The sequence below is a fragment of the Cricetulus griseus genome, chromosome 4, assembly GCF_003668045.3.
Source record: "Cricetulus griseus strain 17A/GY chromosome 4, alternate assembly CriGri-PICRH-1.0, whole genome shotgun sequence".
NCBI classification, from domain to species: domain Eukaryota; kingdom Metazoa; phylum Chordata; class Mammalia; order Rodentia; family Cricetidae; genus Cricetulus; species Cricetulus griseus.
In genome coordinates this window covers 186,833,010-186,858,933 of record NC_048597.1, presented here as the reverse complement: position 1 = coordinate 186,858,933, position 25,924 = coordinate 186,833,010, and the positions used below count along the sequence as shown (strand labels likewise).

Sequence of the window (25,924 nt, the reverse complement as noted above, 5' to 3'; positions counted from 1 at the left end):
TGGTCTGTTCCTAGCCTAGCCTGAAGCGGGCCTTCACAAGACAGCACAGAAAGATGCTCACTTGTCCACAATCTTGCCAAGCCCTCCACCGCGTCAGTGATCCTGAGCATCCCCACTGAGCCTACCCAGCTCCCCAAGCCCAGGCTCCACCTGCCTCGCTGCGCGCTCGCTCGCACATAAAGCTCCAGACTCTAGGGGAGGACCCTGAGAGGCCAGCGCGTCATAGGGAGACCCAGCGGCGGCCCGGGCAGGGGTCCTTCCTCCGCTTGGCCACCGCGCACCGCAGAAACTACGCTTCCCAGGCTGCCCCGCTGCAGCCGCGCTCCCCGCGCCGCGCCCGGCCCAGAGCCGCCTGTTGATCGCAGTACTAGCCCGGGGCCACGGCGCCGCCCCTGCTGGTCAGACCCGCGCACTCGGGGCTCTAAGGCTGCTTGCTGGTCAGCACCTTCCGCTACGGGATGGACACGAGCAAGGGTGAGAACCTAGGGCGAAGGGAACTGTCGGGGCAGCCTGTCTGCAGCGCCAGGGTCCGAAGCTCAGCGGCCGCCGCACCCTGCGTGTCCGCGGGAGGATGCTCCATGGCGTGGCACGCGGCCAAGCGCAGCCCGCAGCAGCTTGCACCCGGGTGGCGGGTGCACGGGGAAGCGGGGATGGCGCGGGGCGGCCAGGGATGCGTGTGGGTACCAGCTGCATCGTGCGCTGCAGCCCCGCAGCCCCCTCAGCACCGCACTCCACGCGCAGATGCAGAGAGGGCGCGGTCTCCGGTCGCCAGGGGCTGCGGAGCTGGGGTTTTCCAGGTTGGGCTTTGTTTCCCATTTTCTCCTCTCTGGTTAACGTGTGATAAGCTCCCAGAGTCAGGAGCATCTCGCGGCCTCATTTGAGCAGGAGCCTGGGAAGGGAGGACTCCGGTCGGCTTCTCTCCGAGCTGTCACAGGACGCTTCAGCCTTCAGAAAGCCGCCCTTTGCAGGTCCCAGAGAATCTTTTTCTTATTCTCCCTGCTTAAAAATCATGCTGGTTCGTGCCTTCCCGGGGCTTCCTTGTCTTAACCTATTGACCTGCAAAAAAATGAAGGTCGGTTTATAATAATAAAGGGTTTGGGAAAATTTTTATTTTAAAATGTCAGAAGGTGGGAAGGTGATGGGGCTAAAATTACTGCAAATTACAGTAAAGAGGCCGAGAACGCCACGCTACCGCTTCTTCGGCTCTTATTAAATATCTGATTCACCATGAGCTTGGGAAAGGAGAAAAAAAGAACATCAGAGGAGGTATTACAAAAGCATGGTTTCTGTAGCAGCTCCACCACTGAGGAGCTGAGGGATCCTAGGCCAGACTCTTCCTTCGCCTCTGTGAGCTGCGTTCTCCGAGTAAAATGGGGTATTTGGTGAAATGGTTTCTGAACCTCTTTATTCCTAGATACTTGTATCAAGGAACTGAAATGGCAAGAATGTTTAGCACTTTTACCGAAAGCTTTTTACCTAAGGAAGCTGTAAGATTTTCAGAGCTTAGTTAATCGAGGTGTTTATTTGTTAATTTGTTTTTACCTGGTTCCCTCTGTTCTCTTCAATCTACTCAAGAAATATCACAAAGGTTTTGGTTTTTATGTTAACATAAATTGGCAGACCATGGTGTGGTGGTTTTGTTTGCAGAAGGCAGTGCGATCAGCTGATAAAGGTCGGTGGCTCCCTAGGGCTGGGCCTGAGCTGTCAAATGTGTGTGCTCTACCAGAAGGTGGGGGAGGAGACTCCAGCAAGAAATAACCAGGGAGAATATACAGTGAGGAAAGAGAGAATGGTACTGATGGGTTATTGTGTGAAAAGTGAATGCACAATAGAAGGACTGAGAGAGGCACTGTACCAACACTGACCTAACCATCAACTGGTACAAAACCTTTGTGTGAAAGAAGGGTGAGAGCAGGGTTTTCGTATTATTTCAGAGTGTCTTACTCAGGGAGAACGTGTCTTTACAATGCAGAGATTAGGAAGTTTTCATCATCCCCCAAAGGTCAAGGTAGTACCTCTGGTGAGTCTCCTGCTCTAATAAAAAAGGCCATCATGTCACCCATGTAGTATTCCAGACAAGACAATGCAGAGGTAGGGGAACAGCTGCCATAGACAGCATAGGAGTAACTGTGGATTGGTGTATGTGGACTTTGACTGCTAGACGAGAAAACGATACCTGTAAAAGATCATTTGGGGATCAGGATGCAGCCTTAATGCAGCTGGTAGGTGTCTGTGAGTTTGAGGCCAGCCTAGTCTACATAGGTGAGTTCCAGACCCCATCTCAACCTTGCATCCAAAATAAATAAGTAGAGGCATTTTGGAGATGTTCAAGATACCCGAATATGGACTGCATGTTAGACAACATGGAATTACTGTTCTTAAGTGCAGTAGTATTGTAGCATATAGGAGAGTGTTCCGATTTTTAAAAAATTAAAAATTTTTAAAATGCCTTTACTTATTTGACACATTGTATCTTGATCCTATCCATCCCTCCTTGACCCCCAATACATCCCCTTCCCACCTTCACGCCTTTGGTAATGGTGGTAACAGTGGTGACCTACTAAATCCAAAGTTGGATGGTCTTGCTGGCTTGATCTGAAGGTCTTGCATTAGTAACCACAGCTGCTGAGAGTTCATGAGGGCAACAGCTGTGTCACGTCTAGAAGACAGTATTTCACTTCACTACTCCCCATCCCATGGCTCTTACATTCTTTCCACTCCCTCTTTAGTGATGCTGCCTGAGCTTCCAGGTGGTTGATACAGATGTATCATTTAGGGATGAGCACTCCATAGTCACTTATTCACTCGATAGTCACTCTGATCATTTATGAGTCTCTGCATTAACTGGTGCCCACTGTTAAAGAACCTTCCCTGGCCAAAGTTGAGAACAGCACTAATGTTTGGGCATAGCAGTAAGTATTTAGAAGACAGTTTGATGGCATGTCCATTTAGCAAAACATCAGTAGTCGTTTCCCCCCACATAGGGCCTATAACCTCCCAAGCCTGGCCTTTTGACTGGCATGAATTCCCTCCTGTGGAGGAGGCCTCAAATTCAGTCAGAAAGTGGTTGGTTGGCCCTATAACCTTCATGCCACTGCTGTACCAGTAAGCACACCTTGCCCAGGGGTTAGTATTCAGGCATTAAGGATTCACTGTGTGGGTAATCCATTAGTGATTCTTCTCCCCCAGCAGCCTACAAAGCACCTTCTGACACTATGGAAGCTTAGGATTTTAGAGGTGAAGCACATTGGCATCTACAATACACACAGCAGGTTCCAGGAAGAGCCGTCTATGGTGGTAGAGCATGTTCAGGGGCATAGCAAAAAGACAGTGATGAGGGCTAGTGAGCCAAGAAAAGCAGTGTACAGCTGGGTCTTGCACCACTCATTTGTAGGACTGAACTCTTTAAACAAGAATTTGGAAGTGAATTTTTTTTATTTTTTATTTTTTATTTTATTCTTTTATTAGTTCAAATTAGGAACAAGCTTGCTTCACATGTCAGTCCCTTCTCCCTCTCCCTCCCATCCCCCCAACATCCCACCTGCCCCTAGCCATCCCCCCTCCACTCCCCAGGCAGGGTAAGGCCCTCAAAAGGGCTCCCCAAAGTCTACCACATCATCCTGGGCCAGGCCTAGACCCTACCCCATGTGTCCAGGCCAAGAGAGCGTCCCTTCACATGGGATGGGCTCTCAAAATCCCTTCTTTTTTTTTTTTAAGACCTTACATATTTAATACAGTGTGTTGCCCCTGTACAAATGGAAAAAAAATTAACTTCAACATTTCTAGACCAATATGGCTGTTAATTTTTGTACAATGCCAACTCAACACGGTAAACTGGGATACTTTTTTCCAAAGTTGACAGCACTGGAAGTGAATTTTAAAAACTAAGCAAACAAATAAGAAGGTCTGTAGGTCTGTAGAGGGTTGCATGGTTATTGACAGACCGCTGTGACAATCTGACAGAAAGTTCTTAACTCCAAATTCCCAAGCAAGACATAAATCTTCCCAGACATGTTAATGGAGTCAGGAAAATTCACTTCTTTTGGTTTTTCTTAGCTATTATTGATTATTATACTTACGAGACAAATCCCCTAGCTCTAACTCAGAGTACCACCATATCCTTGGTACCCGTGGGAAATTTATCACAGAAACCATCCCTCCCCATCTGCAGATTTCAAGCCCTTTTTATGAAATATCATAGTATTTACATGTAACCAAATATAGTCTCCCCAGATATTTAGAGCCTCTTTAAATTACTTATACCTAATATAATGTAACTACATAACTTTCTATGCTGTTTTTATGGAATGACAAGAAAAAGATATACACAGTAGAGATTGCTCTAGGAATAAACTCACAGTTTCCTCAGAAAACAGTCTAGCACTAGCCCATATCTTCAGCCCTCATATATTTTTTAAATAATTTGACCTGCAATTGATTAAAGTAGCAGATGTGGAATTCACCGTTATTATTGGAGCAAACTGTGCTAGGAATTCCCAACCCTAAATAATTCTTGCCCTAGCTGGGAGCTACCCTGAAAGAACTCTCCACCCTAGTCATACTGGGGATTGAAATAAGGCCCACACATGCTAGGGAAGCACTCTACCACTGAGCCATATCCTCAGTCTTCATTTGTTTGTTTGTTTTCCATTTGTGATGGTTGTGATGTTGTTTGTTTTTGAATCAGGATTTCTCTGGGTAGCCCTGTTTGACCTGGAACTCCATCTGTAGACCTGGCTAGCCTCAAACTCAGAGATCTCCTGCCTCTGCCTCCCCAGTGCCGGGATTAAAGATTTGTGCCACCACGCCCAGCCTCAGCCTCCTTTTGTTTTTTATTTGAGTCTGGGTCTCAACAAGCCTTTAACTCATGCAAGCCTTTAACTCATGATCCTTCTGCTTCAGCATCCTGAGTAGCTGGGTGACTGGCATGCATGCTCTACCAGGGCCAGCTGTCTTTTTCCTTTCCACATCTGAGATCTGTGACAGTATGTAAGGAAATCTGAGAAATTAAATTCTAGCTAGGATTGAATGGTAGTTCATTTTCCCTTCCACTTCCAAGGTCTGTGACGGTATGTAAGAAAATTTGAGAGCATACTAGGATCAAATGGTCCTTCATTTTACTTTAGGTTGAGAAAATGCTGGTGAATAACTGGTCTAGTTTCTGACAGAACATAAATAATGGAATTCCTTCTTAGTCCTTTTGTGTGTCAATCACGTATAACCTTGTGTAAAAGGTTATGTGAACTTATAGACTATATCTGGTTCAGAGAAATTTCTAGAAGGCATGTGCTGAGAACTTCTTACTACAAACAAACAACCCCCCCCCCAAAAAAAAAACCCCAGAATCAACTCTTAAGATGCCACTAGCTGTGATAGCTCATGTCCCTAATCCTAGCACTCAGGAGGCAGAGATGGGAGGCTTATCAAGAGTTCCAGGCTAGCCTGATCTACATGGTGAGTGAGTTCCAGGCTAGCCTGGTCTACAGGGTGAGTGAGTTCCAGGCTAGCCTGGTCTACATAGTGAGTGAGTTCCAGGCTAGCCTGGTCTATATAGTGAGTTCCAGACCAATGTAGGCTACAGGGTGAGAGACCCTGTCTAAACTTAAAAATAAACAATAGACAAATTAGATACTACATTTAATCTCTGATACAGACCCCTTTTGTTCCAGATTAAGATCTCATGTGTGTGTGAAAATGGTCATTTAAAGCAGGCATGTTTACTTAGATACGTTTCTGTCGTGATATTCGCTGATATTCTCGTGTGAGTTCTATGATTATTTCAGCCGTTATACTTCTAAACATTTTAGAATGTTGTTAGTGTTACAAGAAAAAGAAACTATCTAATCAGATCCAGGAAAACTGGTTTACTCTTTGTGGTCAGAGCTTTTCATGGGTCATAGTTCTTGTATCTGTAGAATATGGTATACAATGTTTTATAAGCTATGTACTAAATATTTATTTTATATAATATATAATATATGTGCTTCATATGCTATATATATATTTATACACACACACACACACACACACACACACACACACACATATATGGACATTTTTTTAAAAACTAGCTAGCATTGACTGGAGTCAACTTTGGGAAATTCTATCTTCAATGTATTACTGAGTAGGTGGCCAGAACACCCTCATAAGTAAGTGTATAGATCATAAGTATTGCTATTTATTTTCTCATTACCTAGCAGGTTAGAATTCAAATTTCAGTTTCTAGTTTTCATGGATCATTTAACCCCAATCTATTTTCCTAACCTTAATTTCCACTGTTTCTTCCTAGAAACTCTTCTGATTAACTTTTTATTATCAATAATTTTTATTTTTAATATACCAAAAAAAGTCAATTATAGTGCTGGGCATGATGGTGCATGCCTTTAATCCCAGCATTCTGGAGGCAGAGACAGGCAGATCTCTGTGAGATTGAGGCCAGCCTGGTCTGCAGAGTAAGTTCCAGGATAGGCTCCAAACTACAGAGAAACCCTGTCTCTAAAACAGTACTTGGTTATATATAACTTTGAAGACTTTGGCTGTGTAAAAGGTACTAGCACCAAGGAAGAACCAAGACGCCCCTCATCAGAGCACTTGGAGGACTTGAGTCTCATGAGTATGGCTATCATGTAGGCAATGTGGATGGGGACAGACAGCACCCTTGTTTATAGACAGCCATTCTGATTGGCAGTGCCATTGCACACCAGTTGCTTTGTGGCTTACCTATCATCCTGAGTCAATTTGTAAGCAGTCTGAGTCAAGTTGCACACAGCACCCACAGATCACAACAAGGCATAAATCAAAACTTAGCTAATCAGTGCCAAAGGAGAGACAGGTAGATCAAAAAGACCACAAGAGCAGGCAGAAGCCAGGAAAACAGATGAATCAAAGGACAAAAACAGGAAGCCATGGTGTCAGGAAGTTAGAAGTCTTTAGATTTCCAATGGCAGGATGAGGAACATACTAAACCAGCACGAAACCGGGGCTGGAGGCACACACCTGTAATATTTGCATTTAAGGCCAGCAAGACGCCCCCCCCCCCATGATGATGGTGGTGGTGGTTTTAGGGCTGGAGAAATGACTCAGCAGTTAAAAGCACTTTTTGCTCTTGCAGAGGACCTGTGTTAGCTCTCCAGTACCCACATGGCAGCTAACAACTGTAATTTCACTTCCAGTGTATTCAACACCTTCTGGTGTCCTCGGACACTGTACTCACACATGGTCCACAAATATACATGCAGGCAAAAATACACACACACAAAATAAAAATAAATTAAATACTTAAAGTAATAAAAAAACAATAGTAACAACAGCAGTAGGCAGTTAAAAACCAGGAAGGCCAAAATATAAGGCAAAGAGTAGATACAGGTCTAGATATGGGAATTCAGTGAGGCACGGTGGTTCACCCTCTGTAATCACCAGGACCAAAAAAAAAAAAAAAAAAGTTATGCTAGTCCACAGTGAGCTCCAGGCCTTCCAGTACTACATGGCAAAACCTTGTCTCAATGGAGGAAAAGAGGGCACAATAGTAAAAAGAAATGGGAACTCTTCAGAAAATAGAGCCTAACCAAGAGGGACATGCAGCAGCAGGACAGAGGATCCACCAAGAAAATTAGGAAGCAGGAGGTAGCAAAGGAAGGCCATAAGATGTCCATATGAAAGAGCTTCTACCCCAGCTGAGAAGTCTTGGCTACTGCTCAGGTGGAAGTCTACATCAGTTTGGGCTGCCTCTTATCATGGAGGTTTGCTCTACTTGACAGTGCTAATTCAAACCCTTGTGTGATGCTGCTTCACTGTGTTTAATCTTAATTAAACAAGGAAACCAAGAGAAAGAATACTTCTAAAAGAGGACTGCTCTTAGACCAAAGACCAGAGAATTAGCTGTGAGAGCTTATGTGCACTAGGCACTGAAGACAGAGTTTCTGTTCTGCCTGGTCCCAATATTCCCACAAGGCACTGTACCTCACAATGCAATAATGTCCCAAGTATCATCCACATTTCACAAGATAAATAGTCATGTGATGACGTTTCAGTCATTGGTGGAGCACATACGTGACAGGGGTCCTATGGATTACATCACCTGATTCCTTGTAGCTATCTTAAGACTATGTATGACATAAAATGTTAGCACAATACCTGATGATACATTTCTCTGAATACTACCCTGTGATGAAGCTGCATGTGTGGCTGCACTGTTCTTGCCTGTTTTGCAGAGGACAGGTCATCAGTTTCATGTGTGTCTGCATCATGGAACCCAGGGCTGGTTACCTCCAAGGTCATGCTTTTAGCCTTCTGTGCTTTTTGAATCCATTGCTTTAACCTCTCAGCCAATGCTACAGGGCTTCTTGCTTTCCAAGCTAGAAAGGAGCCATCTTTTGTGGGTTCATTGTTATAAAAGGGAATTGTTTTCAAGCTGGAAAGATCTGACAGTTTTTGTACTATAAAGTTACGAAATAAGAACAAATGGTCTGGCCGGGCGGTGGTGGTGCACGCATTTAATCCCAGCACTCGGGAGGCAGAGGTAGGTGGATCTCTGTGAGTTCTAGACTAGCCTGGTCTACACGAGCTAGTTCCAGGACAGCCTCCAAAGCCACAGAGAAACCCTGTCTCGAAAAAAAAAACAAACAAACAAAAAAAAAGAACAAGTGGTCTGAACTAGAAACACTGTGAATCTGGTAGGATCAGGTCCTTTCAGCATGCTCAACCTCTCTGCCTTGCTGCCTTTCATTCTCTGATAGTTATTTCTCAGAGGAAGACAGAGTCTCATGTAGCCCAGGTTGTTCTTTAACTCACTGTGTATCTGAGTCTAGCTCCAACTCCTGATCTTCCACCCTCCACCTCTGAATACTAGGATTTCTGGCCTGCACTTGGCCTGGCTTCTTGATAGTTTAAAACAAAGAAAACGATTTTTGCTGGCCTGTCTTCAGATAGCTCAGTTTCAAACCACAGGATATAATGTCACCTCTTTATATTTGCCCAGCATCTAGAGATGAATTAAAGACTAGGTGTAGTGATCCTTGCCTTTAATCCCAGCACTCTGGAGGCAGAGGCAGGCAGATCTCTGTGAGTTTGAGGCCCAGTTGATCTACATAGTGAGTTCCAAAGGCCAGCCAAGGCTATATAGCAAGATCCTGTCTCATCCCAACCCAGAAAAAAAATAGAGATGAATTAAGTATACAGGACCAGTACACACTTTGCTAAGGGGCTTTGATAAGCTCATGTTGTTCTGTTTATTCGTTTTAGAAAATATGGTTTGACTCTTGTGCAAATTTCAAGTATGATGAAATAATGAAGGTATATTAAACAAATGAAGATTAATATCATTTACTGACTCAGAGAAACAGCAACAGCAACAGTAGTTTGGGGTTTGGTATGTCTTTGTGTAGAGAGAGTAAAAGGCTGGCCCTTCGTTTTGTGGCTGATTTTCCCCTGTCACGGCGTAGTTATATTAACAAGGTAGTGGAAAAAGAAGCACAGAAAACCATGCTCTTAACTTTCCTTCCCAAGGCTTGTGTTTCTGGGTAACAGGAAGAGACACTTCCTTCAGCTCACTGCCACGCCTATTTTCCATTTTGCCAATAGACTCTGTGTTTGCCCACCTGGGCTCCTGGGAGCCTCGGAGGTGCACGCTCCATTCCTGTGTGTGCATTCGTATCCTGTTGCCTGTTGAATGTTTGCCATGGGGCAGACACCCTGCTGGAGGCGAGGCTATGGCAGGGCTTTGCAAACTTTCCACCAGCTCATCACTCCCAGGAGGGAAAACAAACGTGAACCCAGCAGGGCCTGGGTGGGGTACAGCAGGCCTGCCAAGCACTGGGAAATCAGGGATTTGATTTTATAGAAGCTATAAGAAGGCTGTATTGTTTGACAGCACACTTGTATTTGTTTTAGGGCTTTGGTTTGGTTTGGTTTTGAGATGGAACTCTTACTATGTAGACCAGGGTGCCCTCAAACTTGTGTCAATCCTCCTGCCTCTGTCTCAAAATAGATTAATAATAATAATAATAATAATAATAATAATAATAACAATAATGAGCTGGGATTTGTTTATATATACCTATAGTCACAACATTTAGGAGGCTGAAGAAGGATTGCAATAAATTTGAGGCCAGCCCTAGGTTAAACAGTGAATTCCAGGCTAGCCTAGGCTATAGTGTGAGACCCTGCCTCAAACAAAAAAGTAAAAACTCCGCCATAATAACAGTAACAGTTAGTATCTCCTTGAATCTCCAGGTCAGGGTTGCACTCTAAGCAGATACAATGTTCCTTTCCCCTCTGGCTCTGAGACCCCTGGCATCTTGCTATAGAATGTGAAGTTTGCTTTGACAGGCACTGTTGGTGGTTAAATTACTACTCAATGCTCTTTCCCTTGCAAATTATAGGTTCAGGTAGCACCCAGAGGACCATTTGTCCGCTGCTATGTCTCAGCAATGTAGGCTTTTCAATAGACATTTGTTGAATGAATATGCATGAGCCTGAGAAACCCTGGAGCACTGGGAATTAGAATATGGTCTCTGTTTTCTGGGAGATGGTGGTATTTGGAGAGAGAAGTGTATAGTAACATACATGAATGATAATGAGTGGTGAATGTGAAACAGATAACTCAAAGCCCACCCCTCACTGACTCTACCAGATTCGTCTTCCAAAAGTCTCAATGTGAGTTTCATTACAGACAAAGCAAATTTAGAGAGAGGAGCAACTTTGTGGGCTTGGGTGATCTCAGCAAGCTCCAGGAGGGGTGGGGGGATGGGGAAAAACTGGCTTCAGTTAGAAAGATCTCTGATCCCATGGCCACCTCACTACTGTGAGCTCATTTCCTTCATTTGACATCAGTATTTATTGGCCGATTTTACTGGCGAATAAAAGTTATATAGTCCCCACCCTCACCAAGATTAGCAAGTAATTGTATGGAAGCCAAATTGCAGTCTAAGGAGCACCATGTGGCAGCACATGACCCAGATTTTTGACTCAGAATCTGATTGATGGAAGAAATGAAGCTCACATTGAGACTGGAAGGTGAGTCTGGTAGCGTCAGCAGGGGTGGGCTTTGAGTTGGGGTCCTTAGTGCTTTGAGCAAAGGGACCATAAATGAGCCAGGAATTGGAAGTGGTCCAGGAGGACGTTGGGAATGCAGTGCAGGAAGAAGAGGATGGAACTCCAGAGGCCAGAGTGTGAATCTGAACTTTATCCTTAGGGCGATGAGAAGCCACTGGGAGGGTTTTTTTTGTTTTGTTTTTTAGTTTTTTATTTTTTATATATTTGAATTACAAACAAGATTGAATTACATGACAATCCCAGTTCCCTTCTCCCTCCCTTCCTCCCTTACCACCCCCCCCACTAAAATCCTACCTATCATATGTCCTTTCTTCTAATCTACACCTGACTCAACCTTTCTGCTTCCTCATGACCTCTGCATCCTTCCTTTTCTTCCCTTCTCACTCTCGTAGGGGAGGGGGGGTTTAAAAGACTAAAATAAAGCCAAAATGATCACTTTGACCACTGTGTGGGGGATTATCAGAAGGTCAGGGGCTGGGCATGGGCATGGATGGAGAAGTAGATGAGCTCTCCTCATCATTTTGCAAGGATGGGATTTGGTGATTAGTAGGTAGAAGAGAGACAAAGGAAAAATGTCAAGAATGACACCCTGGTTTCTGAAACAACTTCTTGAAATTCTAGAGGTGGAACAGGCAGGTAAGAGCTCTTCTGACAGGTTTCCAGGGTCTGAGGGAAGATTTTAAGAATCTAGCCAAGGGAGGATTCTGGTTAGATAACTTGAATCTTATCCTTAGGGACAAATTCTAGGATCCAGATACAGATTTTATAGTTAGCAGAATATGGCTAATAATTAAAATTTCAAATTCAATTGAAAAAGGGAAAATTAAAATAATTGAAATTTCAAGGTAAGTAACCACTGTTGGTGAAGGAGGAGAAAATTATTTCTAAGACAAGACTTTGAAGAGTACCAGGTTTTGAGGCAGAGGAAGAGAAACTGTGAAAAGAGACCGAGAGGGAAGTGATGAGTACAAGAGCAGGGCTAGATGGCCAGAGGCCTCCCTCACTCTGAAGTCCGTGGTCCCGCAGAGCTTAGGATCTTAGCCAGGCCTCAGAAACAGAGCACAGAGAGAAAGGGACATTCCAAGCAATGTTGCCACATCTGCCAACTTCCCGACAAGAAACAGAGGGTGGGCTCAGACCTAATAACTAGAGGCGGTTTCAATAAAGAAGCTATTTACAAGGATGTAGGAAGCCTTAGAGAAACAACAAGGCAGAAATCTGGCAAGAGTCATAGCAGAGACCCTTTCCCACCCCAAGGCCCAAAGCCAGCAAAAGAGGGTGGCCTGTGGGGTGACATGGTTTTCTGAAACACCCTCTCCCCACCCATCCTCCTCTCACGCCACTATGTCTTCTCCTTTGCCACTGGTTGCCTCCTGTTGGTCAAACAGAAGCCAGAAAGGACAGGAGACCAGGTGCAGTTTAAGGAGACAGTACTCCTGGGACACAGGGCAGAGTGGCGAACAGAAATGGAAGGATGAACGGTCTATTCTAGAACAGTTACCCTGGAGATGAGAGTGTATGGGGAGAGAGTATATTAGTTTCTGTATTGTTGTTGTGACAAAGAGTAAATTCAGTTGCTTAAAGCACTGTGAGTGTGTTGCTGCTTCACAAATTAGAGACCTGAGTGCTCGCTGGTGACAGCGGTACCTTACTGCTCTCCAAAGGCTACCAGCGGACATGTCCAGAGTCCCACATTCCTCTTCTTGTGGCCTTTCCTGCATCTCCAAAGTCAAAAATCATGATGTTCTGACCTTCTGTCCCTATGCCTTCCATCACCTTAGTACTTTGGGGTAAATTGTGCCCACTCAGACGATTCAGAATCCCATCCCTATGATAGGCCCTTAATTTAGTGGTGGGAATGTAGGTTGGTTGGTAAGATCCATGTTCCTTAGCATAGCCCATAAAGAAGCCCCTTCTTGGACGTTTCATTTTTCCCACTCCACAGATCCTCCTCCTAACCACCCCAACCCATCATGTCCTTTCCTATCCCGTGTCTCTGCTTATGCCCTTCTCTATCCTAGATGGGCCTTGTGAATCCATGTCCTTAGGACCCCTTCCTTCAAGGACCAATGACAATCTCTGTTTTGAGTGACTCTCAAACCTCCCCTTCAGTGGTTTTCTGCCTACTACAGACATTATTGTAACACTTGTTACATTGTATTATTGCCATTTGTGTGGCGGTCTTGCTGAGCTACAATCTTCCTGGGGGGCTTTTCTAGACTTGCACTTGGCAATGGCAGGTGTACAGCTAACACCCACTGTCTTGGAAGAGCTGGCTGAACCGAATACAGAGTTGTCTTGGTAGGGGGCGATCTGTAGAATTTTCTGCAAGGGACTGAGTAAAACTTGTATTTGGTGTAGAAGTTTATGAATGACGCATTTCAGAGGGGTGGGGGACTAAAAGAGAATGTTTTAGGGGCAAATGACTACAGAAACAGTAACAACCAAAATAAGAAGTGGACATGACACCTGGAGGGAGGTGGGGTACGGGGCACTAGCGGATGGATGTGATCAAAAGACATTATTTAAAGGTGGGAGCCCTCAAATAATAATAATAAAAAATACTATTAAAATACTCTCAAAGACATCATTTTTGTAAATATTTTATTTATTTATTTATTTATTTATTATGTAAACAATATTCTGCTTCCATGTATATCTGCACACCAGAAGAGGGCACCAGATCTCATAATGGATGGTTGTGAGCCACCATGTGGTTGCTGGGAATTGAACTCAGGACCTATGGAAGAGCAGTCAGTGCTCTAACCTCTGAGCCATCTCTCCAGCCCCAAAGACATCATTTTTTAAAATGGAAATTAATAACGAAGGAAAAAGAGAAGTAGGGAGAGTGACTATGTGGCCAGGGTTTGCGAACATCTCTTGGTTTCGTTGCACAGAGTGATAGGACAATGTGTCCTCATACCGATCCTCTAAACCCTTCCCTGAATGAATCTCATTCGGTGGGTGTTCTTCTCAGCACTCTCTAGCCTGAAAGGGCACAAGTGTGCTGCTTACAACTGCCATACAATTAGTCATTGTTCTTCACTGCTTTTCAATGGAAAGCAGCAGCGAGAGAGGCCCTGTAGTAGAATGGAGAAGCACTTGCTACCCTGGGGACCAGAAGCCAGACACACACTAGGTCTCTGTCACCTCCAGCTCAGTCAGAGTCTGTAAAATTGAGTGGTGGTGGTACCACCATGCAGGCTTCCTTACAGGACTGCCCTAAAGGTAAAAGTAATTGAAATAATGCTGTGTGTGAAAACACTGCAGGTTGTACACTGCTCTGGAAATAAAGTAATGCTGCCTTTCGGATGACTTGTCCATGCAGTGGAACTCATCGCCAGCGTAGCACCGTCTATTGCTAAGTTTACAGCTGGCAGTAAGGAGCTGACAGTCTTGCTTTTTTAACAGTGGTAGTGTGAAGTCCCCGGAAGCTGGCCTACTTCAAAGTGTATGAGGAAGGTCTATCTGCGAAGCCATGGCGCTCCCCTTTCAAAAGGAGCTGGAGAAATACAAGAACATCGATGAGGACGAGCTTCTTGGCAAGCTCTCAGAAGAGGAACTGAAACAGTTGGAAAATGTTCTAGATGACCTAGATCCCGAGGTATGTGGCATGGAACTGGAGTGGGGTGCTTAACAAGAGCACGGGGAAAGAATTCTGGGTTCCTCCCCACCGCTGCTGAGCCTCTTTTACAAATCCATGGCAAGCCCCAGGGCCACTACAGTGAGAAATAGCAAATGTGTTTCTCAAAAGCTAGTCTATTGTCAATGATGAAAAGTGTTTTCCATTGGGAAAGAACAGTCTGATTTAGCGTGGGACTTGGGGGAGCAATGAGAACAAACCTTACCAGTTATTTTCCAAGTGTCAGATCCTTTGCTGGGCCCAAGAGTCCTGGGGGAAATGGTGTTAGCTCCTTTTCATAAAGAGAAGGCACACTTACAGGCGTGACCCACACGGGATCCCACACTGGTAAATGCCCCAGATACTGGTGAAAACACCTCTGTGGTGCAGTTTCTTAGGGTTTTGTTTTCTTTCATTGTTTTTGTCTTGTGAGAGAGGGTCTCATGTACTCCAGGATTTATTCACTATGTAGCTGAGGATGACCTTGCACCTGCCTCCTGCCTCCTGCCTCCACCTCCCAAGTGCTGGGATTTCAGCATGTTAGCACTTTCACCCAGGGATTTATACAAGTGAAGCAAGCACTCCAACTAAGCTACAGCCCCAGGCCCTGTTTTTATTTGTGTTTCTTGAGACAGGGTCTTGTAGCCTAGGTGGGCTGCAGACTCACTACATAGCTGAGGATGACCTTGAATCCCTCCTGTCTTTACCTCCCAAGTGTTGGACATGGCATGAGCCACCACACTAGCCAGCCTTTTTTTTTTTTTTTTTTTGAAGGCAGGTCTCACTGTGTAGCCTAGGCTAGTCTCAAACTCATAGAGATCCTCCCAAGTGCTGGGATTAAATATATGTAACACCACTAGCAACCCTGATTTTCTTTTCTTTTTCTTCCTTCTTTTTTTTTTTTTTTTTTAAAGATGGAATCTCACCATGTAGCTAAGGCTGGCCTGGAACTTAGTGTGTAGCCCAAACTGGCCTCCTAAGTGTTAAATACAAGCATGGAACACGATGTCTGATGTCTGGCTTTACATCATATTTTTTCTCTTCTTGGTTTTTTGTTTTTATTTCCTGAGACAGCATCTCAAGTAGCAGGGACTGGCTTCAAACTCATTATGTATGCAAGGATAACCTTGAATTTCTGATTGTTCAATCTCTACCTCCAAAGTATTGGGAGTACATGTGCTACCACAACTGCTATTATTTTGTTCAAATATATAAATAACTTGAAATTCTGTTCCAGTGTGTAAATAATTATCCTCATAACACCAAGTAAATTTAGGGAGGTTTTTAGATATTTTGTCAATTCTTAAACAGCTTGGTAGCTCATTATAGCATTTCTTTAGCAAGTATTTTCTTCAGCCCTGATGACTTTATCTTAAACTTAAAATTGGAGGCATCCAAAATGGTGATTTAACTCTAAAGATATAAGTAAAAAAAACTATCTATATGACATTCTGCTGTACCAGGTACTTTGGGTATTTACATTTTTCAGTACAATATTTTTATACTTATAAGAAAGGAATCTTGGGGCTTAATTAGAACAGGTGGACATAATCCCACATGTCTATCATCCCAACACTTGGGAGGCTGAGGGAGATTGCGAGGACAGGGTTTCCTTGTGTCGCTTTGGAGCCTGTCCTGGAACCCTCTCTCTCTGTAGACCAGGCTGGCCTTGAACTCATAGAGATCTGCCTGTTTCTGCCTCCCAAGTGCTGGGACTAAAGGCATGCACCACCACTGCCCAGCTAACATAGTGAGTTCTAAGGCAGCATAGGCTACAAAGTGAGACCTTGATTTAAAAATCTAAAGTAAAGCCAGACATGGTGGCACACTTCTTTAATCCCAATACTTGGGAGGTAGGAGAAGGCAGATATCTGAGAGTTCAAAGCTAGCCTGGACTACATAGTGAGTTCTAGAATAGCCAATGCTGTGTGGTGAGACTTTATTGGGCAAAAAAGAAAAAGAAAAAACCTAGAACAGGAGCTGGGCATGTTGACACTTGTTCTCAATCCCAGCACTCAGGAAGTAGAGGCAGGAGGCTCAGGAGTCAAGGCTCACCTCACTTTGAGGTCAGCCAGGGCTGCATGAGACTGTGTCTGAGAAGACAAATAAATGAATCTTACTTGGGCAGATATTAGCATATACCATAATATCTCTTTACCTCTTGGTTGTGTCTGGAGGATACAAATTAGAAGTTAGTGAGTGTTGCCATCCAGACTCCAGACTTAGGAGCCATTGTGTGCTTACCTGACCAAACCTAATCATGATGGACACAGAAAGACCTTTTCTCTCCACATTCTAGAAGGCAGCTGCAGAAGGTCCAGAGGCTGCTGCTTATGTTGCTATGCCTCTTGAACGGGTTGGGTTTCCTCCCTTAGCAAAGGAGTTTAGAACAAGCACATCCCTAGAGCCATCGTAGAGACCCTAGCCCTTGGTCACATGCATTCCCTCTTACAGCAAGTGCAAAAGAGTAAAGAAATAGCAAACCCTGTCCAGCACACATCTTCCCTTCATCTCTTACTTGTCTTATCAGAGTGCAATGCTACCGGCTGGATTCCGACAGAAAGACCAGACCCAGAAAGCAGCCACTGGCCCATTTGACCGAGAGCACCTCCTCATGTATCTGGAAAAGGAGGCTTTGGAACAGAAAGACAGGGAGGACTTTGTGCCCTTCACAGGGGAAAAAAAAGGTAAGGCCTACAGACTGCACCTCTTAAGACAAAGTGCCCTTAACCTATTATGGAATGTCAATTAAAGGAGATGACCTGGGAATAGGAGATAACTACTTGTGGTATTTTAGAACACTACTTGGTAGATACAACACCCAGAGTGAGCCCTAAGGTAAACCATAGCTCATGGGTGATGACGATGGGTCTTTATGGGTTCTTTGGCACACTATATGTGGGATGTTAGTGGGAGGTTTGGGGTGGGAGTGATACGTGAGAATTTTCTGCTTAATTTGGATGTAAGCCTAATGCTGTTCTCAAAATTAAAGTTCATTTGTTTAAAAGAAAAAAAGCATGGCAGGATATGTGATTAATTAAATGAATACACGGGATGTAATGGTTCTGAAATTAATTCTGCTAAAAAAATTTTTCAAAGTCTCAAGGAAAAGCTTTGAAAATATAAAGTAGCGCCCTACCTGAATGAGTTGCATAGGCAATGGTGTGTTTCCCTCAGCCTTTTGTGTATCTTTCTACTCTGTCCCTAACCTTGGACGCCATGATGAAAAGCCTGTCTGTCACTCGTTCATCTCACATTTACTGAGAACCTCCCTGGTACAGAACTCTGTGGCAGAGCCTGGACCCACAGGGATGTAACTGGGCAGGCTATGAAGTTCATGCTAGAACCCTCCCCTCTTCCCTCCTCTCCTCTTTCCCTCCCCTATCTTCCTTTCTCTCTCCTTCCCTCCCTTCCCCCTTCCCTCTTCCCCCTTCCACTTTCCCTCCCAGCTCCTGCCTCAATAGGCTCCTGAAATAGCCTAATAAGTTCCTAATTCATGCTGTTCCTGACTTTACCTCCCTCCAATGCTGGAATTTCAGGCATGCTTCCTACGTAATGTCCTAAATTCTTGCAGCAACCTCAGTATGGGTCTAGCCTCCACTGCCTCTAGGCTGCAGCTCTCCGTTCATTTTCCCAAACTTGTCCAACCCAACTTAATTTTCTCATTGCCTCTTCTCTCTGACCCATATCCCCATTAAAAGAAAAAAAATCAGGAAGCTCTCAGCTTAAATGCTAGATTTCCCCAACCCTTCTCTGTAATCACTCCTTTTTCCTACCATGGCACCTGGGCATTGCTTTCATAACCCTGTTGTGACCATATTCATCATTTTGCTGTTGACTCTGGTGGTTGTGTATCAGCCTGAGAACCCCTAGTGGAACTGGGTGACATGGAGGAGGTTCTCCTTCCTCTGAGCTCTAGTGAGGTGGTCTTTAAGCCTGTATTCAGTGGCAAGTAAGAAGGCACTGAGCATGCATTATCCCTGTCCCTCCCTCTGTGCTGTGCACCTCTGATGGGTCACATGCCACTAAGAAGGAAACTAAGAAGAGTTGATGAGTGATGAGTCAGGTAAACAGACGTGGGTTACTGTGGAGTATGAGCTGTTTCTATGGTAACACAGTTGCTCTTGGACTTACAAATTGTGACAAGCATAAACTGAATTGTAAAATATCTTCAATAAAATTTCCCCAAATTGTGTGTTTGATAATGACAGACTACTAAGGGGAAAAAGTTTTTGTCATTTCTTCTCTAAAGAGAGGAGTGGCTTTAGCAAATTATCTCCTGGATCCAGGTTCATCTGCAGGAGGCTGTGGCCATGGGGTTAGGGTAGGCTAGAGCTATCTGAGTATAAAAGGTGCACAAAGTCACATCCTGTAGCTTGGGAGATGGCTGGTGGATTAGTCACTCTCTCTTTGCTGTGACAAAATGCCTGACAAAAGCCCTTAAGGAATGATGGGTCTATCTTGCCTCACAGTTCAAGTGGGCAGCCCACTGTGGCAGAGAAGGCATGGCCGTGGAAGCCTAAGACAGAGGCTCCCTTTGCATCCACAGTCAGGAATCAGACAGATGGATGCTGGCACTCAGCTCGAGTTCTCCTTTTCCAGGATCCCAGCCCACAGATTGGAGCTACCCACATTTAGGGGGGGTCTTCTCAACCAAGTCTAGAAAGTCCCTTATAAACAAGCCTGGAGACTTGTCTTTTCTAGATCCTGTCAAGTTGACAATGCTAGCCATTAGAAGACGCTTAGCTGCTAAGAGTATAGCTCAGGGGAATTCTGTGTGGTAAGAGGCAGGGTTCCTCTTATCCCAAAGGCTAAGCTCTATCCCATCAGTCCAGGAACCTCAAATGATACAAAATAGCTCAATGATAGGAGTCTTTTTTGTTGTTGTTTTGTTGTTGTTGTTTGATTTTCCAGACAGGGTTTCTCATGTAACAGTGCTGGCTGTCTTGAAACTCACTCTGTAGGCCAAGCTGGCCTGGAACTCAGAGATCCGCCTGCCTCTGTCTACCCAGTGCTGGTGTGTACCACCACCAACACAACATTGGTCTTTCACACCAACGTTGCATTTTCTGTTCAGTCTGTTAGCCCTACCCGTAAGGCAGTATAGCGCAGTCATCTTTGCTTTTCTTCTAATTTAAAGGGAGAGTGTTTATCCCCAAAGAAAAGCCTGTAGAAGCTCCAAAAGAAGAGAAAGTAACTCTGGACCCAGAACTGGAAGAAGCCTTGGCCAGCGCCTCTGACACTGAACTCTACGATCTTGCAGGTTAGTTCTCAGGGCTGGCTTATGACCTCCAGGTGTCACTCACTCCCCTGGTGCAAACCTCGGAGCTTCTGGTAGCTGGTGAGTACTGTGCTGCCCCCGGTGGCTGCAGCCCTGTTCTATCAAGACTGGATCCTGTGGCTGAGTGAGCCATGTTTTAAACCACTCTGTTGTTCAGATGATGCCCATCCTACAAGACTCCTGTGATAAATGGAGGAGAACATATATGAAATAGAATTGAGAGCTTAAAAGAAATAAAATTGAGAGCCCGGCAGTGACGGCACACGCCATTAATCCCAGCACTTGGGAGGCAGAGGCAGGCAGATCTCTGTGAGTTCCAGACCAGCCTGGTCTGCAAGAGCTAGTTCCAGGACAGGCTCCAAAACTACACAGGGAGACCCTGTTTCAAAAAACCAAAAATAAATAAATAAATAAAATTGAAAGCTAGGTATGGTGACCCATACCTGAAATAGTAGCAACAGCACTCTAAAGGCTGAGACAGCGGGTGGTGGTGGTAGTGGTAGTTGTGGTGGTGTTGGTGGTGCACGCTTTTAATCCCAGCACTCAGGAAGGCAGAGACAAGTAGATCTCTGTGAGTTCGAGGCCAGCCTGGTCTACAGAGTGAGTTCCAGTATAGGCTCCAAAGCTACAAAGAGAAAACCTGTCTCAAAAAACAAAAACAAACAAACAAAAAAAAGGTGGAAACAAAAGAATTATTTTGAGTTTGAGCCCAGCCTGGGCTACAGAATTGAGAGCCTATCTCACAAAAAGAAAACAAACTTAGAAATTAAAAATGAATGAAATAATATCCCCATGTGCTTTCCCAGGGACTTCCAAAGTAAAATGCACTTACAGACTTCACACATCTCGTGGTTACATTTCTTTTTGTTCCATTGTTTTTGTTTTTTGAATATAGTTGTCCTGTGTATACCTGACTGTCATGGATCTTGCTCTGTAGACGAGGCTGGCCTCTAACTCAGATCTGCCTGCCTCTGCCTCCTGCATGCTGGGATTAAAGGTGTGCGCCTTCACCAGCTGGCCTCATGATCACATTTCTGTGGAATTCTTGGTCTCCCTCGCAATTGCCATTACAAGCTGATTCGTGCCAGGAGGTCAGCTAGCCTTCTAGTTTCCTTAACAAAGCAAAACATGACAATGATAACAGGATTGTTATTGCAATTGATTTTACATGTAGATTGTATTAGTTACTTTTCTGTTGCTGTGACAAAAATACCATGACCAAGGCAACTTGTAAAAGAAGTGTTTAATTGAGCTTTGGTTTCAGGGGGTAAAAGTCTATGGTGGTAAGGCAAAGACATGGCAGCAGGAACAGCTGAATACTCACATCTTGATCCAAAAGCAGGAGGCAGAGAAACAGCACACTGGGAATGAGTCTTTTGAAACCTCAAAGCCTATCCCAATGACACACCTTTTCTGACAAGGCCACACCTCCTAATCCTTCCCAAACAGTTCCACCAGCTCAAACAAATGTGTCCATGGTAGCCATTAGCATTCAAACTACCATGAAGATTAAAAGAAATCAAATAATACAAAAGAAATGAAAACCAAAGCTTTCCCCCCAAATTAAGTCCTTTTTCAAAGCAAAAACAAAACAAACAAACAAAAATAGTGTAATGTAGATGGGTGAGTTCATTTGAAGAGTAGCGTGGGCTACATAGTGAAACCCTGACTTAAAAAAAAAAAATCTAGAACAAGAGCTAGGTATGGTGGTGTGTGTTCTTAATCCCAACACTCAGGAGTGGAGGCAGGAGGATCAGGAGTCATGGCTAGTCTCAGTATGTACATACATTTCAGAGGACAACTTCATGGAGCTGATTCCCTCTTGCACCTTTATGTGGGTTCTGAGGCTCAAACTCAAGCCATCTACCTTGCACTGTAGGGTAGCAAGTGCCTTTACTTGTTGAGCCCAAAGCCCTGCCTGACTTTACTTCCCCAGTACTGTGATCTCAGGTGCACACCACCACAGCTGATTTGCATTTTCTTACTTAAGCTCTGGGCTGCTAACTCAAGTCCTTGTGCTTTCAAGTGAAGTTGTTTATCGATTTAGCTGCTTCCCAGCCCCAGAACACTGATTCTTATTCCATTAGAAGATGTTTATAGAAATCTCTTTCCTAGGGGGAGGGGTGCCTGCTCTGCCTTATTCTAATATGGCTGCCATCTCCGCACATTTTCATCCATCTCTGATGACATCAGATTCATGTGTCTGTATGTCTGTCAGAGGTCTCTGTAGCATCTGAGTCACCTGGTGAGAAAGGTATTTTGCAGTGACTGGGCATCTTGGTCCTGTGGTTACTATGGAGATCCCTCCATAGTTACTGCTTTTTCCAAGGGTTGCCCACAAGTTTTACTGGAATTGCCCAAAGAAACAATGAAGGGTAGCACTTGATTCCCAGGAAGCACCTGAGAAAGGAGAAAGGAAAAAAGCAATCTTATGAAGATGCCTGATCCTGGAGCCCATGTAATAAATCCAGGGAGATAATGCGGATAGAAACTCCTTGTTTCTCCTCACTCAGCTCCCTTTCTGATCTGACACTCCCTTAGAAAGCCTTCTCTGGGGATGGAAAACACACAGCATCTTCTCTCAGGTGGATCTTTCTAGAAGACTGAAAATAACCTGTAAGTGGAAGGTCTCATGGCAACTTCAGGAGAGATGGAAGGTAGCATGTAGAAAGGCAAGCAGTTCAAAGGTGTGCCAATGGTTCTTTCTTCCTTTCCTCCTGTCTTCCCCTCATAGGGCGGTGCCAGGCACATTCAGAGCAAGGCTTCTCCCCCTAGTGAATCTCCTCAGAAAACATGCTCACAGAGAACCCTGAGTGTGCTTTACTAAACTAGCCATTAATCAAGTTAACAATCTGTTGGGGTTAATGAGGAGGCAGACTCCGTGGGCATTTAGTGGCTTCCCAGATCACACAGTTAGGGTGTGGCAGTCAGGGTTCAAACTCTGTGTGTTCCAGATCCCCACCCACCCCTTAACTCCATGATCGTTGTTGTTACTCCGTTTGCAGTGCAAAGGATTGAACCTGGGGCCTTGGGCATGCTAGACAGGTGTTCTACCACTGAGCTATAACCCCAGCCCTTGTTTTGTCAAAACAGGGTCTCACTATGTAGTGTAGGCTGTCCAGGCTGGCCTTGAACTCTTGAACTCACTATGTAGCCACACAGGCCTCTTGAAATCCTTTTGCTTCTCAAGTGCAGCTGTGTGCCATCAGACACCTACCTCTAAGTCCTGTTCTTACTGGCTTAACCACTAGCCCCTCTTTGTACCATGATGACTGCCTCCCTTCTAAAGTGTAGCTTATAGGAGACCCAACCAGGATCTCAGGGGCCTGTGCCTCTCCCCTGTAATTTCACTAGAGGAGAAATCTGTTTCAACCTGCCCAGTACCACCCTGCCCATAGTGTTGCTCCCTGAATGCCCACCTCCTGGTGCCAGTTCCGATGTACCAGCAGGGACTGAGACCTTGTTATGTTCAGCTGACCTGTTGTTCCTGATAGTCCTCCTCTTCTTTCCCAAAGGCAAAGAAAGGAAACTCTGTTTTCTACTGAAAGAGTGCTACAATCCTTCTATTTTTGCCTCAGGATGGGGTGGAGACATAAATCTACACACATCAGATCTTTAAAAACCAGTCAGGCATGTTGTTACAGTGTTAATCTCAACACGCAGGAGGCAGAAGCAGGATTACTGCCAATATAAGGCCAGCCAGTGGTTCGCACCTTTAAGCCCAGCATTCGGGAAGCAGAGGCAGGCAGATCTCTGTGAGTTCAGACCAGCCTGGTCTACAAGAGCTAGTTCCAGGACAGCCTCCAAAGCCACAGAAACCCTGTCTCAAAAAACCACACACACACAAAAAAAAGCCAACCTGGTATACATGATGAATTCCAGGCTAGACTGGGTTACATAGTGAAACTTTACACTAAACAAAATCCTTAGATTGAATCCCACCTTTTTATTTTTATTTTATGGATAAGAAAACTAAATGGAGGTGGGTATGGTGGCACCTATCCATAACCACAGCAATAGAGAACAGAGGCAGGAGGATCACATCAGGTTTGAGGTCAGCCCAGCCTAGGAGTGAGTGAGTTTCAGACTATCTAGGGCAATAAGGCAAGACCCTGAGAACATAATAGCAACAAGAAAAAACAGATGAGTCTACTTAACTAGGAGAATATTCTAGTTTCATTTCTTTTGTTATGATAAAACACCTAAGCAATCCAGGGGAGGAAAGTATTTATTTGGCTTACATTTTCAGGTTGCAGTTCATCATTGAGGGGGAGTCATAATGGAACATAAGTCCCTAGTCACATCACATCCACAGCCAAGAGCAAAGAGAAATAAACACATAAGTGCTTCTGTGCACCTGGCCTGCCTCACTCTTGCCCAGTTCAGGGTCCACCCAGCCCATGAAGTAATGCCACTCACAGGGGGCTAGATCTTTCTACATCAATAATGATCAAAACAACCCCCCACAGACATAAATGCCAGCCAGAGTAATCTAGATAATTCTTCATCAAGACTGTTTCCAGGTGACTTCAGGTTGTGTCAAATTGACAGTTAAGACTAACCAGCACTAGATACACAGGGGAGGGCCTAGGCCCTGCCCCAAGTGACTTGGCAGATTTTGAGGCAGATCCCTCATGGAAGGGCTCACCCTCTCTGGGGAGTGGATGGGTGATGGGATTGGGGTGTCAGTGGGGGGGGAATGGGAGGATGGGAGGGAGAGGGAACTGGGATTGATATGTAAAATAAGATTGCTTCTAATTTAAGTAAAATTTATTAAAAATAAATAAATAAATAGCCTGGCAGTGGTGGCGCACCCCTTTAATCCCAGCACTCGGGAGGCAGAGGCAGACGGATCTCTGTGAGTTAGAGACCAGCCTGGTCTACAAGAGCTAGTTCCAGGACAGCCTCCAAAGCCACAGAGAAACCCTGCCCCCCCCAAAAAAAAAAAAAAACAATAAAATAAATAAATAAATGACCGGCATGGGGACCTAGCAGTGTTTCAGTGGTTGGAGGATGTGGCTACACAGTTCACAGTTGTTTCTCAGCTCCCAAATAATCCTGTACATTTAAACACACAGAGGCATGTAGAGTTACGGATGGTCTTGGGAGATTTTAGCAGTAAGTTTATTGAATGCTGTACACACACACCACACACTGTGCCAGGAAAGGGAGCCTAGAGACTTTATGCTATGTAAAGAATTGGTCTTTAAGGTGCAAATTGACATGTGGCCATCCTGATATGTGTTTCAAAACTTAGTGCTTGTCTTTGTTTTCAGCTGTCCTTGGAGTCCACAATTTGCTCAACAATCCGAAATTTGATGAAGAAACGACCAATGGCAAAGGTCACAAAGGGCCTGTAAGGAGTAAGTGGATGAGGGATCTGGGGACTTGGGAAGCTTCAGAGCCTGTCTGGTGCCTATAGGAGAAACACCCATGGCTTCTAGATGGAACCATTTAGCTCTGAGCAATCAAACCCAGTGAGAAGCCGATGGTGGGCACTCTTCCTGGCAGTGTGACTAGAACCACAGAACACACATTTCATGGCAGGTTGTCCCGTGGAGGGGGAAAAGTCCTGGTAAGTTTGGAGAGTCAGCTCAGAATGCAAATAGAGTTCCATGTTCCAAAGAATATTTATCAGAGGGAAGCTTGCCATTGTCCCTTTTTTATTCTAATGTTTTTGGTCTTGATAGTGAATGCTAGTCATTGAGCCTAAATACCCCCAGAAAGCATGAAGGATACCCTGGCCGTTAATCCCACACTAGGGAGGCCAAGGCAGGCAGATCTCTGAGTTCAAGGCCAGCCTGGTCTACAGATTGAGTTCCAGGATAGTCAGGACTACAGAGACACCCTGCAAACTGAAACCCTGTCTTGGAGTGGGGTGGGGAAGCTCTCTGTACATTAGAATATTAATCCTTTGTATGTTACATACATTCCAAATATTTTCTGATAAATTGGTATGCATTGTTTTT

The 25,924-nt window shown here is 44.6% G+C and overlaps 1 protein-coding gene across 1 annotated transcript in view; it reads left to right on the top strand.

The window, feature by feature from the left end:
- Tmod2 (tropomodulin 2) overlaps positions 1 to 25,924 on the top strand; it is a 40,376-nt gene continuing 14,452 nt past the window's right edge. Inside the window, exons 1-5 of the mRNA XM_027411140.2 lie at positions 1 to 474; positions 14,464 to 14,656; positions 17,205 to 17,361; positions 19,815 to 19,937; positions 25,232 to 25,318. Of these exons, the coding sequence (XP_027266941.1) occupies positions 14,531 to 14,656; positions 17,205 to 17,361; positions 19,815 to 19,937; positions 25,232 to 25,318 (493 nt within the window). The 5' untranslated portion in view covers positions 1 to 474; positions 14,464 to 14,530. The remainder of the gene's footprint in view (positions 475 to 14,463; positions 14,657 to 17,204; positions 17,362 to 19,814; positions 19,938 to 25,231; positions 25,319 to 25,924) is intronic.